Source organism: Asterias amurensis, chromosome 1 (assembly GCF_032118995.1).
Source record: "Asterias amurensis chromosome 1, ASM3211899v1".
Lineage (NCBI taxonomy): Eukaryota > Metazoa > Echinodermata > Asteroidea > Forcipulatida > Asteriidae > Asterias > Asterias amurensis.
Window position 1 is genome coordinate 34,742,530 of NC_092648.1, and position 15,759 is coordinate 34,758,288.

The 15,759-nt window shown below is 38.4% G+C and overlaps 1 protein-coding gene across 1 annotated transcript; it reads left to right on the plus strand.

Moving 5' to 3' along the window:
• Window positions 1-310: 310 nt before the first annotated feature.
• Window positions 311-14,018, plus strand: LOC139943848 (cholesterol 24-hydroxylase-like). Its single transcript, XM_071940733.1, has 8 exons — window positions 311-355; window positions 6,781-7,015; window positions 7,601-7,673; window positions 8,116-8,200; window positions 8,488-8,598; window positions 9,346-9,431; window positions 13,071-13,137; window positions 13,851-14,018. Exons 1-8 carry the CDS (start codon window positions 311-313, stop codon window positions 14,016-14,018), a joined length of 870 nt encoding a protein of 289 aa, XP_071796834.1.
• The last annotated feature ends 1,741 nt before the right edge of the window (window positions 14,019-15,759 follow it).

Below are 15,759 nucleotides of genomic sequence, written 5' to 3' on the forward strand. Positions count from 1 at the left end.
TTAAGCACAAAATTTTGCTTAAGCAAAAAAATCCTTGCTTAGTAAAATCAGATTACCGGCCAAGACTCCACTCAATTGTTATGCTTAGTGAACAACAGCTAAATACCAGTCACAATCAATGTATATGACATACATTTTTGCCAGTAACATGTGTAAAATAAGCGAGCTGTTCGTGCTTAAGCAAATGCTTAAGCAGCTCTATGAAATTGACCACAGTACAAACAGTTTAGCACACCATGTCCTAAGAATGTGCGTGTTTGTACCATTATTATTCAGTGAAAGTAAAAAATAAACAACTTTACATGAAATCATGAAGAGGCACCTTCAAAATCATAACCACTCTAAGAACGAGACGGTAAGTTTCAACAGTTTGAATTAAAACCCGAGGACCTTCTTTGTGGAAATATTAAGACTGCAATGATAATGAATTTGTAATCCAACAACAAAATGTCTTTGCTTAATAAAGAAATTGAGACTTGGTTTATTTACCAATAGGAATGGAATTGCTTTAATCGAAACTCAACATTTATTTATAACACGGTGTTTCAATTTTAGTCAAATGTTATCTCCAATACTTTTGTAAGAGGTTGAATGATATTAACTTACCCATTAACACCAATGAGGTTTACAAAATTACAAAAAAAATATTCTTTTGAAACTTTGCACACAGTATTCACTATCAACTTAAAGACCATTGTGCCACATCAACCACATCACAATACTTAACAAAATTATCAAGTTTAAAAAATAGAGGAATAAAGTTGTCTATGTATTCAGGATTACAATACAAATGTACATACTGTCACCTAGAAATTAGAAAAAGTAATTCTGGAATCTGATTTTGCAGAAATGTACTTTTAAAGTACTCAGACTCGTACTCTTCAGATCCAAGTGCCTGGTACTCGGCTGTTGAACTCTGTACTCGGATTACTACTTTGTATATACCTGGACACTTGAACCGATGGCCCAAGTACTCGTACTAGAGTAGTATTACACTCGACTGAATTGTACCCAAACACAACACTGTCATCATTATCTAAAAGTACAATACACATTTCGGTAAGCCTTCCTACAGTCATGCAGCGAGACCATGTATTAAACATCTGACATCAGGGGACCAGTCTAGGCTAGGGCTAGCCTGAACATCTGGTGTCACACTTCCTGTTATGCGAACCCCTTATGGATATTGAAAGAGGACCAGGCTAGGCTAGGGCTAGCCTGAACATCTGGTGTCACACTTCCTGGCATGCGAACCCTTATGGATAACGAAAGAGGACCAGTCTAGGGTAGGGCTAGCCTGAACATCTGGTGCCACACTTCCTGGCATGTGAATCCTTATGGATAACGAAAGAGGACAAGTCTAGGCTAGGGCTAGCCTTAACATCTAGTGTCACACTTCGTGGCATGTAAATACTTATGGATAACGAAAGAGAACCAGTCTAGGCTAGGGCTAGCCTGAACATCTGGTGTCACACTTCCCGGCATGCGAACCCTTATGGATAACGAAACAGGACCAGTCTAGGCTAGGGCTAGCTTGAACATCTGGTGTCACACTTCCCGGCATGCGAACCCTTATCGATAAGGAAATCATGGGATGGGCTCAGCCGGAGGCAAAGCTGTAGCCGAAGCCGGAGCCAAAGCCAGAGCCAAAACCATGTTGTAAAAAGAGGGTCATATGGTTGAACCATAGAGGAAACTATGATGTAACAGACCTTGTTGCAGAGGTTGGATTCATCCATAGTATACATCCTTGTGAAATGGAGCAAGTCAAATCTCGGCTTAGACAAAAAAATACCAGAGAACAGCTGATAAATATATTTAATTAAATGTCACCATAACAACAGCAAATGAGCGTTGAGTTAAAGCAACATTACAAGGTTCGGAGCTTGGTAATGCACTTTGACAATGAAGGCTTGGGACTTAACTGTCGGTGATATGGGTTCGAGTCAGAACTACAATCTTTGACTACATGATAACAAAGAAACTTGCTCTTTCTGTACTCTGTCACCTCATTGGCTGTAATAGCTGTAATTCCCCACAGAACAGGACCAAATTTTATGAGCTGCTTTTAAAAGCACAAAAAGTAGCCAAGTACAAAACAAGTTGTTGAATGAAGCTACCAACCAAAGTACCATGTCACATGTACAATTTGTGAATGGTATCCTGCTTATGTTTGCTTATAAAAAATGTGTTAAAGGCAGTGGACACTATTGGTAATTACTCAATATATTTATTAGCATAAATCCTTTCTTGGTGACGAGTAATGGGGAGAGGTTGATGGTATAAAACATTGTGGGAAACGGCTCACTCTGAAGTGCCATAGTTTTCGAGAAAGAAGTAATTTTCCACGAATTTGATTTCGAGACCTCAGGTTTAGAACTTGAGGTCTCGAAATCAACCATCTACTTCGTGTGACAAGGGTGTTTTTTTCTTTCATTATTATCTCGCAAGTTCGATGACCGATTGAGCTCAAATTTTCACAGGTTTGTTATTTTATGCATATGTTGAGATACACCAACTGTGAAGGCTAGTCTTTGACAATTACCAATAGTGTCCACTGCCTTTAAGCATAATTCTCTACTTATGCAGCTCTATGGAATTGGGCCCTGGGCTGGCCTAGTGGTAGGGCAACCTTGGACATGGTTCCGTGGTAAAAGTTCTGGACCCAGTTTCATACATCTGGACAATTCCAAGCAAACAGGGACATAGACCCAAAAAATCAAATTCACCCCTGAACTTCCTTTTTATTTTTAAGTTATTGCTATCGAATGTAAGGACCAGGAAAATAACTTTTTTAGTAAAATAGTTATTGTTTTCTATGTATGTCACATTTCTTCCTTGTTATGTTTGGCTTTATACAAAATCAAATATTTATGTGCATTGTTTTCATTTGTTTGCATTTTTCCCATAAAAAAACAGTTTTTACAAAATGTCCATGCGATTTTATGACCTTATACCTTTAAACAAAAACAATATCTGCCCATGACTTTTCTTTAAGATTTGTAGGTGCTCAGTTGTTGGATGCAGAGAGGTATGAAATGCGAGTGATTTACACATTTTCTTTTTTTCTGCATTTTTTTGTATTAGACCTATATAAATTATTGTATTTAAAGGAACACGTTGCCTTGGATCGGTCGAGTTGGTCTTTGGAAAGCGTTTGTATTAATTTGTTATACAAATCATATGATTAGAAAGTTATTTTAAAAGTAGAATATAATGATCCACACAAGTATCACTCGAAATTGCGTGATTTTCCTTTTACCTCGTCGACAAACACGGTCGGTCATTTATGGGAGTCAAATTTTTGAAATGTACTTTAGAAATGGCGTTGACTGGCAAAATGAGACGAAAGCGTTACATTGAAAAAAAAACGAAAGCAGCAGGGAAGTATGAAGATCACAAGAACACAGGAAAACTTCCAGTAAAAGCAAACAAAAAAGAAAAGCTTCCTTTCGATGCATGGGCAGATACACTAGAGGGATTCGCATGATTCTGGGAGAATCTTCGGCCGTCCTCCTATAGGCCGGAGGCACCATTTTGCCAAAGTCATCCTGGTTAAATTTTCCTTGGTCGATTGTGAACAAAACTGTGAATGTGTGACCTATGTCATGCTCGTGAATATTTAATGTTGTTTAATTTTCCTAATACCATTGTGTTAGTGCCTTATATTGAGTAATGCCAAACCAATTGCTCGGACAATTTCATTACAGTTCATTGTTTTGTAAATATTTCAGTAAAATACATTTTGTTTATTGTAATTAGTATTTTGAGCACTCAGCTCCCTTAAAAATGTTTAGAAGGTTGTTTTAAAAAGACTTGGCCAAGACTTGATCAGAATTGTGGAGGAAAAGCTTCATTTTGTGCACAACACAATGAGCGGATAAAGTGAAATGCGAGTGACGGAAATGCGAGTGACGGCCATTTTCCCCTTCTAACTTAAATACAGTTTATTGTTTTAGATTCCCCTCTAACTAAAATACAGTTTATTGTTTTAGATTCCCCTCTAACTAAAATACAGTTTATTGTTTTAGATTCCCCTCTAACTTAAATACAGTTTATTGTTTTAGATTCCCCTCTAACTAAAATACAGTTTATTGTTTTAGATTCCCCTCTAACTAAAATACAGTTTATTGTTTTAGATTCCCCTCTAACTTAAATACAGTTTATTGTTTTAGATTCCCCTCTAACTAAAATACAGTTTATTGTTTTAGATTCCCCTCTAACTAAAATACAGTTTATTGTTTTAGATTCCCCTCTAACTTAAATACAGTTTATTGTTTTAGATTCCCCTCTAACTAAAATACAGTTTATTGTTTTAGATTCCCCTCTAACTAAAATACAGTTTATTGTTTTAGATTCCCCTCTAACTAAAATACAGTTTATTGTTTTAGATTCCCCTCTAACTAAAATACATTTTATTGTTTTAGATTCCCCTCTAACTAAAATACATTTTATTGTTTTAGATTCTTGTTACCCTCTTTTATACTTTGTAGGGTAGGTGTTTAGTACATATTATTCTTTAAGAAAAAGCTTATACTCCTGTGCGATCTCTCTGATCTTCCAATACATACATGCTTCAAGTTACTAAGAGTAGCAAGTCATGGGGCGATAGGTCTTTTTCCCATGCTGGACCCACACTCTGGAATGAATTGCCTCTACAAATCCCCACATTTCTAATATCAATACTTTCAAGATTAAGTTGAAAACCACTTTGTTTAATCTCGCCTATATGTAACTGGTCTATTTGTCTTATTTTCCTTGCTGTGTGTGGTTCCCCCTACTGTGCACCTTGAGCACCTCATTTTGGTGGATTTTGGCGCCTTTTAAATATTCTTTATTATTATTCTTATTATTATTATAGCAATTTGGTTGTAGTACATTTGATTTGGGGAAACTTTTCAAATAAAACCAAGACATTTATTTGCATGTCCTATTTATGAATTGCGAGTGACGGTCAGATCAAATTTGGTATCGGGTTATTTTTTTTATAACATTAGCTTAATGCCTTACTGAGTCTATCCATACCAAAAATGAAAGAGTAATTCCCAGTATTTAACAAAAATACATAACTAAGCTTGTAAAAGGATGCAAAAAAAGTGAAATGCGAGTGACGCTGGAATGGCCCGTCTGCTTAATAAAAGCACAAGCATATTTTCTTCTAACACTTTTGGTAATTACTCAAAATAATTATTGGCATAAAACCTTTCTTGGTGACGAGTAATGGGGAGAGGTTGATGGTATAAAACATTGTGAGAAACGGCTCCCTCTGAAGTGCCATAGTTTTCGAGAAAGAAATAATTTTCCACGAATTTGATTTCGAGACCTCAGATTTAGAACTTTAGGTCTTGAAATCAACCATGTAAACGCACACAACTTCGTGTGACAAGGGTGTTCTTTCTTTCATTATTATCTCGCAACTTCAATGACCGATTGAGCTCAAATTTTCACAGGTTTGTTATTTTATGAGATTAACCAACTGTGAAGGCTAGTCTTTGACAATTACCAATAGTGTCCACTGCCTTTAAAACAGCCTCTTACAAACTTTAGTTAACTGTTTATTCACATTCCACTCATCAAAACACATATATTAGTGACAAAAGCTTTATTTTGAAAAAATACCACTTACAGGTGACTTTAATATAGCTGGGTGGTTTTGTTTCCTTCAAGTAAAATTTTATATCAGTTAAAAGCACCATGGGTAATTGTCAAAGACCAGTATTATCACCTTGTGTATCCCAAAAATGAATAAAATAACAAATCTGTGAAAATTTGGACTCAATTGGTCATCGAAGTTGAACGAGAATCGTGAAAGAAAAACACCCTTGTTACACAATGTGTGTGCTTTAAAGTCACCTTGAAATATAATTGTTATTTTTTCAATAATACGAGTATATGTTTAGTAACAATAAAACAATATTTTTAAGTAATTGTTTGTTACGATTTATATGTTTAAAAACAGTTAAAGTTGTTTGGGGGTTGACTCCGCCTACCCCTTTTGTGACTTCAATCGAGACAGACTTTGCCTTGATGCGTAGAGTAAACACAATGCAAAGTACATGCAAGTCCAAGTCATTGACTTTGTACGTTTCGAAAAAGTTGTTTTCTTCATTTTTCCGGCAATGCCGACCAAGTGTATTGCTGCTTGATGCAATAAAACAACTAAAGACTGGTCAGACTCACAAGAGCAATAGTGCCTAGTGGTCCGGTCCGGCGTCTTTTCAGCGCTGTGCAGCATTTTCTCTTCAAATATCGCGCCTCGATTGACGTCACGAACAGCGCCCTCTTGGGTCGGGGTCTACTCTTAAATTTGTAAACTTTTTTGTAACCTTTAGTTAACTGTTTATTCACATTCCACTCATCAAAACACATATATTATTGACAAAAGCTTTATTTTGACAAAATACCACTTTCAGGTGACTTTGTTTGCTTTTGGTTGATTATTAAGTATACTTTTCTGAGAGTCCTGGTCTTCACAACCAGAATTATTTATCAATGTAGTGATCTTGTCTTTGTACCTAGACAAATTAAATCTCTTCTCAAAACGTCTCTTATTTCACAGGTTTCCAAGGACTTATTTGGTTGTTTGTGGTTTTCCTTTGTTTTGTTTTTCGGTTTTACTGCGCCTTGAACACCCAGCAGGGTGGACATGTGCGCATAGCAAGTCTTTATTATGGTTGTTAGGAAACTCGGCTTTCATAAAATGGGGAAGTTTGAGTTGAGGGTGTTTGTACTGAACATAAACAAAATTATTGGGAGTCTGTGATTTAATTTGTATTTCAGCTTAGTCCTTTTAAAGACCATATTAAATTACGACGGGAGGGAAGAGCTGCTTCCAAGAGAATGCGGGAGATTGGACGACAGTGTATTATGGGCCAGATGGAAGCGCTTAAACGAGGCGAGAAACTGGACAACAACATCCTCAGTCATATTCTGCAGTCTGCAGTGCCAGCTGGTGACAGCAACGTCATAGACCTGGAGTTGATGATCGATCATTGTGTGACATTTTTCTTGGCAGGCAAGATATTTTTATTAATAGATGGAAATTTGCACTGTATACTCAGCACTTTCCCTAGTTCTGTGAAAAACAACGACCGGCATATAGTTTCCTCACTTGGTATATCCTGACATGCGCACAAAATAACAAACCTGCGAACATGGGCCATCAAAGTTGCAAGAAAATAATGAAAAGAATACTAACTTTGATGCATAAAATTGTGTGCTTTCAGATGCCTGAGAAAGGCTTCATGCCTGAAGCCTTTCTCAGATTCAAATTGTAAAAAACCTACCTCTCTCTATATATAAAAGTACAATAATTCAAAGGGTGACGATCCTAATTATTGTTTATAGGGGGGGGGGGGGTTGTCAAAAGTATAACCCCTAAAAAAAACTAAAAGTAGACAACGGTGCAATTTTGAGTTGAATATTTTAAATTCAAATGCCAGTCAACATTCATGTGTCATATATTTTCCTGGAAGGTCAATTTAATTGTTATAGGGAATTACTGATTTTGTTACCACTCCCATTTTCTCTTCGTCAATACCAGCGCAGTCTTTCTTTCAGGGGTGTTTTTTACAAGTTGCTGCTGCTTTTATTTGTATAGGTCAAGAGACGACAGCGTGTCTTATGGCATCTACATTGCTGGAGCTTGGGAGACATCCAGAAATAGTGTACAAGTAAGTCACTCGTCGGTTTAAAAGCAATGTGAACTTGTGTTTTAGTGGGGGTGTTTTTTTTTTTTTTTAGGGGGGGGGGGTGGTTTTTTTTTGTGGTTTTTTTTGTTTGGGGGGGGGGGGTATTTGTTGGATGTTGGGTTATTGTTCTTGGTTTTTTTGGGGTTCTTATCTATCTATTTATGTGGGTTGTTGTCTTTATTAGTGTTTTGTGTGCTTGTTTGTTTTGGGGTTTAGCTTATAAGCTGCCATTAAACAATAGTACCAAGTCTACTATTAAGCTTCTGTAAAGTAATAAAAAATATTAAAAAATGTATTTATGTTAAATATTTAATAAATAAATAAACCAAACTAAAAAAATGGTATATGCAAAGTGGTCATTATTATGTTAGGTTGTCACACCAGTTCTGTGGTTAACTCTTATTTATATGTTTTTTGTTATAAGGATGAAGACTGAAGTTGATGCAGTGCTTGGTGATGATGGATATGTCAGCTTTGAAGACCTATCCAAACTGAAATACACAACCGCTGTAAGTTTGTATGAATTTAAGGTATATTGAATAATGCACAATGAGTGATTGCTCCTTGATGTTACCGCAAACCTAGCTATTCATCAAAATGTTTCCTTGAAAATGTGTCTGTGAGGTGTTGTTAGCAATGACCTCTAAAAGAAAAAAAGGGGGGGGGGCTCATTGCAATAATATGCTGAATTGATGAAGTGATTTATTGGTTTCATTTACGGAAAATGAAAGTTTAAAAAAATGAAAAAATTCAGCCACCTTTTTTTCCCATCTGTAACTTGGTTTGAATCCTTTAGGTGTTGAAGGAAACTTTACGTTTCCATTCCCCGGTGCCAATTGTGCTGAGGAAGACGCCGAAAGAAGTGGTCTGGAACGGCATTAAACTCCCTGCTAATACATCTATTATTGTGAGTTTTTCCCCTTTTTATTTACTATTTCATATGGAGATATATGAATAATTAAATATATATGTTGTATCTTGCACATATCTATCCAAATTGTAAAGACACCAACAGATAGAAAATTTAATAGAACACTAAGAAAGCTCTACACTGATTAAGACAGAACATTTTGACAAATAAGTTTTTAAACTGGACTTAAAGCACTCAAGGGAAGTAGATGTGCAAAGATCTCTTAGGAGCGGTATGTGGGTTTTTCACTTTTTGTTTCCTAATTCATTCCATTATTTTACATTTTGGTTTAATTCTTTGCAAAGGCCTATCGGGCATGACCCCCATTCACCTGACGTCATCATCATCACAATACTTTTTGGTTGCGTAATTTTGGTAGTACAGTGTGTCTAAACAGTTGGTGCGTTCGAACAGCTTCCCCGACCCCGGGTCGACATTCGAATAGCTGTGACGCCATTCCAGGGGCTCAGCCGGGTCAGCCCCAAGTCCCCTGCATGACGTCACCACGAGTGATTGCCACAGTGGTTACACATTTACCACTGAGCGTGGCACAGTTACAGCAATCGTGCTAAGGGTTCGATATAATTGTGCTTATGTTTGGCAGCAAATGAGTTGCCAAACTGTGAAGATGTCTTTTTTTCTTTTCACTTTTTCTTGATTCACTCATTACCTCGTATTAAAACTTTGTTCAACTGAATGACATAAATGTAAGATTATCTAATCACTTATATCCTACTCCTTAAGATTTGCATTGTGAACCTGGCGAGACAGAAGGAGTATTTCGAAAGCCCAGAAGAATTTATGCCGAGCCGATTCTTAGGTGGAGACAAGTAAGACATGCCTTTAATCTTAGAGAAAACCCCTTGCTATGTGAGCAAACTAAATGAGTCTTTTCTCAGAAATAATAGTGGCTCCTCATATAGAGCTCTGGTCTGTCACGCATTGACGCTCATGGTCGCTTCAACATTATTACCCCAGGTCACTGGGCCTTAAATCATTCCTCAAAGACACCTGGAATGAATATTTATACATACTAGCGGGATGCCGCGCTTCGCGCGGCACCCCGCTAGGATATTAAAATCCTTTACACAAATATTTCGAAATGTGGGTGAGGGTGTTATACGCCTCTCTCAATATTTATGCATGGCGTCATAATTCTAACCCAAAATGAAGCTATTTCGCACGTCCACCAGACCACCACTACTTGCAGTGGCTGTACCCACCTCGTTTTGGGTTAGACAACGTACCTTATGCATCTAGAAACTATAAGGCTCCCCCGTGATCCTTATAGGGATCTAATATGTTGGGCCTCCCTAACGTTACACGTTTTTCAAATCAGGGTTGATAGGTGAAACTGACCGTTAGCCAGCAATAACTAAAGTTTCTTTTGTACTACACTACCAAAACTTTCTCCACACACTCAATATACATTCATAATGCTTGCATTTCCTTTTTAAAAAACATCGTCAAAAATGACATTTTTACTTCCCACGATACATAGCGTTGCTACAGCACTATAAGTAAAGCGAATTTTTGGAACATGCTGTGTGCCACAAATCTAATTTATCTACTGTGTTTTTTTTCGGGGGGGGGGGGGGCGGGGGCGGTAAAAGCGTAGGGCTCTTTTTAGTTTATTCTCTTCTGAATTGGTCTTGTAAGCTTTCTGGTCAATAGGCTGCATGTATAACGGGAGCACTTAACGTGAACGTAAAAAAGTGTTTTGCAGGCAGAGATGCCAAGTCCAGAGGCTAGCTATGTGTGAGATTTTTCAAAGCTCAACCCCCATCCCCCCGGAAAAAAAAATTGCAAGTTTAAGAAGGCCTTTTTAAATCGCCGCCCAACCTTTTTTTATTTTATTTTATTTATAAATAAATAAGACAATGTGAAATTTAATTGTGGACAAAAAGTGTTTCAAAATGCATCAAAAGCCTCCTCAGAATAATTAAAACTCACTTGAGGTACACAGGAGATGTTGATGGTTAATGTGGAGGTTCGATTGTGTCAGATTATATCCTTCCAAACTTGAAAAAAAGAGACTAAAAATGATGTCCAAAATCAATCGCTCACTTCTTCTGCCTGTTGTGTCTTCGCTAGTGGAGCGCATTTCAACGAATTTGCTAAAAGAATCGGAACAAACTTGTGCGCAATAAGCGTTTTGCGCTCTGCCGAATTTGAGCTGAACCTACTGGATGAGCAAAAGCGTGCGCAATCTGCAAATTTGCGCTCTGTTTGTACAAATTTTGTACAAAAAATGTCGTTAATTTTTTTTTCCCGATCTCGCCCCAATAATGGTTGATGTGCGTGTGAGCGTGAGACAGAGCCCAAATGCGTGAGTTTCACGCCTAATGCGTGAGACTTGGCAGGTCTGGTTTTGTTTTATTGTCACTTGGGGTTATTGCATCTCGCGAAATTTGAACGACAAACGACACAATTTCTGACCGCGTTCATGTTCACGCTGCTCTAGGAACAAACCTCCATACATCCCATATCTCTGGAACCCTATATCAAACAAACTAAATAAAAACGATAAACTCGTCCCCACTCCTTAATTTTCTCTAACTTATTTCACTTTCAGAAAGCATGTCAAGTCATGTTTAGGGTTTGTTTCGTCCAGTTTGGGTCAATAGACAAACTCCTAAAAATGTACCCCATTCAGCCGCACGAGGTCTCTTTTGTTAATATTATCTCCATCAGTAACCAACCCGACGGGCCGATGGCTAAATTAGGCTTCAAAATGGATTTGGCAAAATGTTTATTCTGAGATCTGACCGACACACTGCTCTAACCAATTTTGTGAATGGACTTATTCAAAAGGAAACTTAATGTCGTTTTGCTTAACAACTTTGACCAAATGCAAAGCAAAGTTCTTTTTTTACAGCTTCAAAACAGCCTTTGACGTGTGTGTTTAAGTTTCACCATAGAGTAAGGAATGGTTTCACAATTCTACCTCCATGGTTAAACTCTGAAACTCCATGAACAGACCGTATTCTAAAACGGTATTCATGTACCCATTTGAGTTTACTGGCAAAAGGTCCAAGGTCGCCACCCACTGTCAACCTAAAGTGGTCCCACGGCGACCTTCTTCACCAAGCAACAGGTGGCCTGTCTCAAACCAGACAACACACCACTCACAATACACTGACCAGAATGGCTCTTTGTGTAAGGCCCCCCACCCCCAAAATGTTATTAATTGTAAAGTTCCCTTAGACATCTTCCAACCTATAGCCGGCCCTACCCAATGTTTCCAAATTATTAAGCTTCCGTTTGATCACATCCTTGTTCATCATGATAATTCTCATGCCGTTTGGAAGTGAATGCTTTTTTATAAATATTCTCCATTTAATCTTTTCAACAAATGAGTCACCCGCATAAGGATTTCTAGGAAGTCTGATAACAACGTCGACCAGTGGTTGACACATGGTCACCTGCGAAACATCAATCTACGGTACTTCATCCATTCAATGCAAATTCGGTCAAATTCGTGAGATTGGTTTCGGTTTTGTCCTGGCACCCAGCCTCTTCGACTCTTTCGACCCTGCGCGGCAATGAATGAACCAATCCGGAGAACCATGCTTAGTACAACACGAAAGTAACCTGACCAAAAAGGGCGGATCGAATGGCGGGTGGGCGGGCAAGGGGCAATGAATGAACCAATCCGGAGCACCATCTGCGAAACACTGTCCAATGAGTCGCCTGTCAGAAAGATTTCTAGGAAGTCTGGTAACAACATCGTCCAGTGGTTGACGCACGGTCGCCGCCCAAACTTCCTCCAATCACATGACTTGTAAGTGCGAGTTTGGTTCCGGGTTTTGCAGACTTGCAACCCGACGTCTGAAACCACGCAAACGTATTGAATTCCACACAAACAACCGTGTTGGATTCCACAAGGATGCCATACCACTGGACCTTCTAATTTTCAATCCAAGATGGCGCAGGTTACGCTTTTAATAGTATAGATATCTATTTCTCATTTCTAGAAATTGACCCAAGGTGACTTTAACAACGGGTGCGTTCGTTTAGCTTCCCTGGGTCGACCCCGGTGTGTGGCATTTTTTTTCCAGGACGAGTGTGTGCAGATAACTACCCACGTTCGTCCTGGTAAAAAAACACCGCCACGCACCGGGGTCGACCCAGGGGAGCTAAACGAACGCACCCACTATCTCAGCTCCGTGGGGTGTTATTACAGCCTGTGCTGCCAAGTATGTAGCGCACTATAAGCTAATCAATCACAAGAACCATCTCTGCCCTCGCAGGTACCCATTTACCCCTTGGTGGAGAGAATCTAATGGTTAAGTGTCTTGCTCGGGGACACAAGTGTCACGACCAGGATTCGAACCCACACTCAGCTCAACAGAAACATCAGAGTTTGATGGGTTTGAAAACTGCCAGATTAGAATGACTGTAGTCATACGAAATAAAACAAAATACCTTCCTCTAATGCTATGCCTAATGTTTTGTTTTGTCATTAGCCACAATAACATGTACATCCCGTTCTCCCTGGGTCCAAGGAAGTGTATCGGGAAGCAGTTTGCTATGGTGAGTAATACTTTTATAAGGGCAACTTGGATCTCTATCTCTGTTGTGTTTCCACTTCTTACAAAATTAAGAGCTACAATATATTGAATAATCCGTCATATATACTAATTCCAACCATCATCAACAACCTCCGCCCAAGGGCTGTACGATACCGGCTGGGTATGTTTTCCCATCACCACTGGCTTGACTGACCCAGTGTATTGACAGCTCAATACGACCCATTTCACAGTACGCTGTCTCTAAAGGACTAGTAAGTCCTGACAAGAAGCCAGTTAATTGTGGCACCTAGGGTGTGTCAGTTTCGAACTCAGCGGTTTTCACCCGACTCCTTAAACACAGCTGCTTCTGTTTCTGTTTCTGTTTTTTTTTGGGTTTTTTTTTTTTTTTTTTGGGGGGGGCTAGAAAACTGTGAGAACTTGTTCCAAACTTGCTCAAACTCAGACCATTTAGATCGACTTTCCTTGATTAAAACTACCGCTCTCAACCCTCTCTCATTGAATCGCTCTCTTCGTCTCTATACCATCTTCGATCTTTTCTTCGTCTATAACTACATTTTCATGAACATAAATTAAACAAACTCCCACCACAACTGGACTCGAGAATGACGCCCGTCACTTGTTGAATGTTCAACATAAAACTTACTCCTACTTGATATACACTCCATCTTATTGCGTGCCATTTGTCATTTGTACTGTTAACTTTGATGTTTTCAGATTGAGGCTCAGGTTGCCATGGCTAAGTTGATGAAGAATTTCACCTTTGACCTCGTGCCAGGTCAGAGTTTCGACTGTGTAGCTAGCGTTACCTGCAAGCCAAAGGATTCGTGTCGAGTATACGTCAAACCGGCCGCACCTAGGTCTGACATCATACCCAATGTCTGACATAATAAAAGAAGTTGAGTAAAATATGAAACAAAAAATCTAGAGAACAGATGTTTGTTTCTTTTCTGTACAATCGAAATGTTATAACAACAAATACTTTTTTTGGTTTTTAGTTCGTTCCTTTTCTGGTGTTATAACTCTAAGTAAGCTTCCCAAAAAGTGTAGGAAGTATTTCCATTTTAGAAAAGAGTTTGTTGTAGTGTTTAACTTTTTTTAAATAAATATCCACCTGAAATGTAGTTAGTGTTAAAAACTGTAACACTGTACTGTCGTTACCATAGCAGGCGTGTATTAAGGTGTGTGGATTTAAAGGCACTAGACAATATTGATAAGTACCCACAAAAACTGTTAGCATAAAAATTTACTTGGTAACGAGCATCTTGATAGTATAACACATTGTGAGAAACGGCTCCCTTTGAAGTGACATATTTTTTGAGAAAGAGGTTATTTCTCATATACCTCACAAATGAAAACTTCCACTCTCCTGAATACCATTTTAGGCATCTGAAAGCGCACAAATTTACTCTCTTGCAACTTGGGTGACCAATTTGAGTCCAAATTTGTTATTTTATGCATATGTTGTTACACCAAGTGAGAATACTGGTCTTTGACAATGAATTACCTAAGGTGTCCATGCTGGCTGTCACATCACAAAGGGCAGCCAGGGCATGTCACAGTTACTGGGTTACTCTCTTAATGTAAACGAGTGAAAAAAGAACTCTTTAAAGAGCCATATGAAGGACAACTCTTTTTCGAGTGGTCTTCCACTCTTTTAGATTGAATTTTGCATCTTTTTGAGTGATTTTTCACTCTGTCCTGGAGTGAAACCCCTCTATAAGCGTGAAATAACCACCACTACAATAAAATTGTTATAATAATAATAACAACAACAACGACGACGACGACGACGACGGCGACGGCGACGGCGGCGGCGGCGGCGGCGGCGGCGGCGGCGGCGGCGGCATTAACACAATGGTATTAGGAAAATTAAACAACATTAAATATTCACGAGCATGACATAGGTCACACATTCACAGTTTTGTTCACAATCGACCAAGGAAAATTTAACCAGGATGACTTTGGCAAAATGGTGCCCCCGGCCTATAGGAGGACAGCCGAAGATTCTCCCAGAATCATGCGAATCCCTCTAGTGTATCTGCCCATGCATCGAAAGGAAGCTTTTCTTTTTTGTTTGCTTTTACTGGAAGTTTCCCTCTGTTCTTGTGATCATCGTACTTTCCTGCTGCTTTCGTTTTTTTTCAATGTAACGCTTCCGTCTCATTTTGCCAGTCAACGCCATTTCTAAAGTACATTTCAAAAATTTGACTCCCATAAATGACCGACCGTGTTTGTCGACGAGGTAAAAGGAAAATCACGCAAATTCTTTCTAATCATATGATTTGTATAACAAATTAATACAAACGCTTTCCAAAGACCAACTCGACCGATCCAAGGCAACGTGTTCCTTTAAATACAATAATTTATATAGGCCTAATACAAAAAAATGCAGAAAAAAAGAAAATGTGTAAATCACTCGCATTTCATACCTCTCTGCATCCAACAACTGAGCACCTACAAATCTTAAAGAAAAGTCATGGGCAGATATTGTTTTTGTTTAAAGGTTTAAGGTCATAAAATTGCATGGACATTTTGTAAAACTGTTTTTTTTATGGGAAAAATGCAAACAAATGAAAACAATGCACATAAATATTTGATTTTGTATAAAGCCAAACATAACAAG

What these genes read in the sequence shown, in the direction of transcription:
- LOC139943848 (XM_071940733.1), top strand. Translation starts at nt 311, where the DNA reads ATGAAGAGGCACCTTCAAAATCATAACCACTCTAAGAACGAGACG. An exon ending in ACCACTCTAAGAACGAGACG is followed by an intron (nt 356 to 6,780) that starts GTAAGTTTCAAC and finishes TTTGTATTTCAG; the next exon opens with CTTAGTCCTTTTAAAGACCA. An exon ending in CGATTCTTAGGTGGAGACAA is followed by an intron (nt 9,432 to 13,070) that starts GTAAGACATGCC and finishes TTTTGTCATTAG; the next exon opens with CCACAATAACATGTACATCC.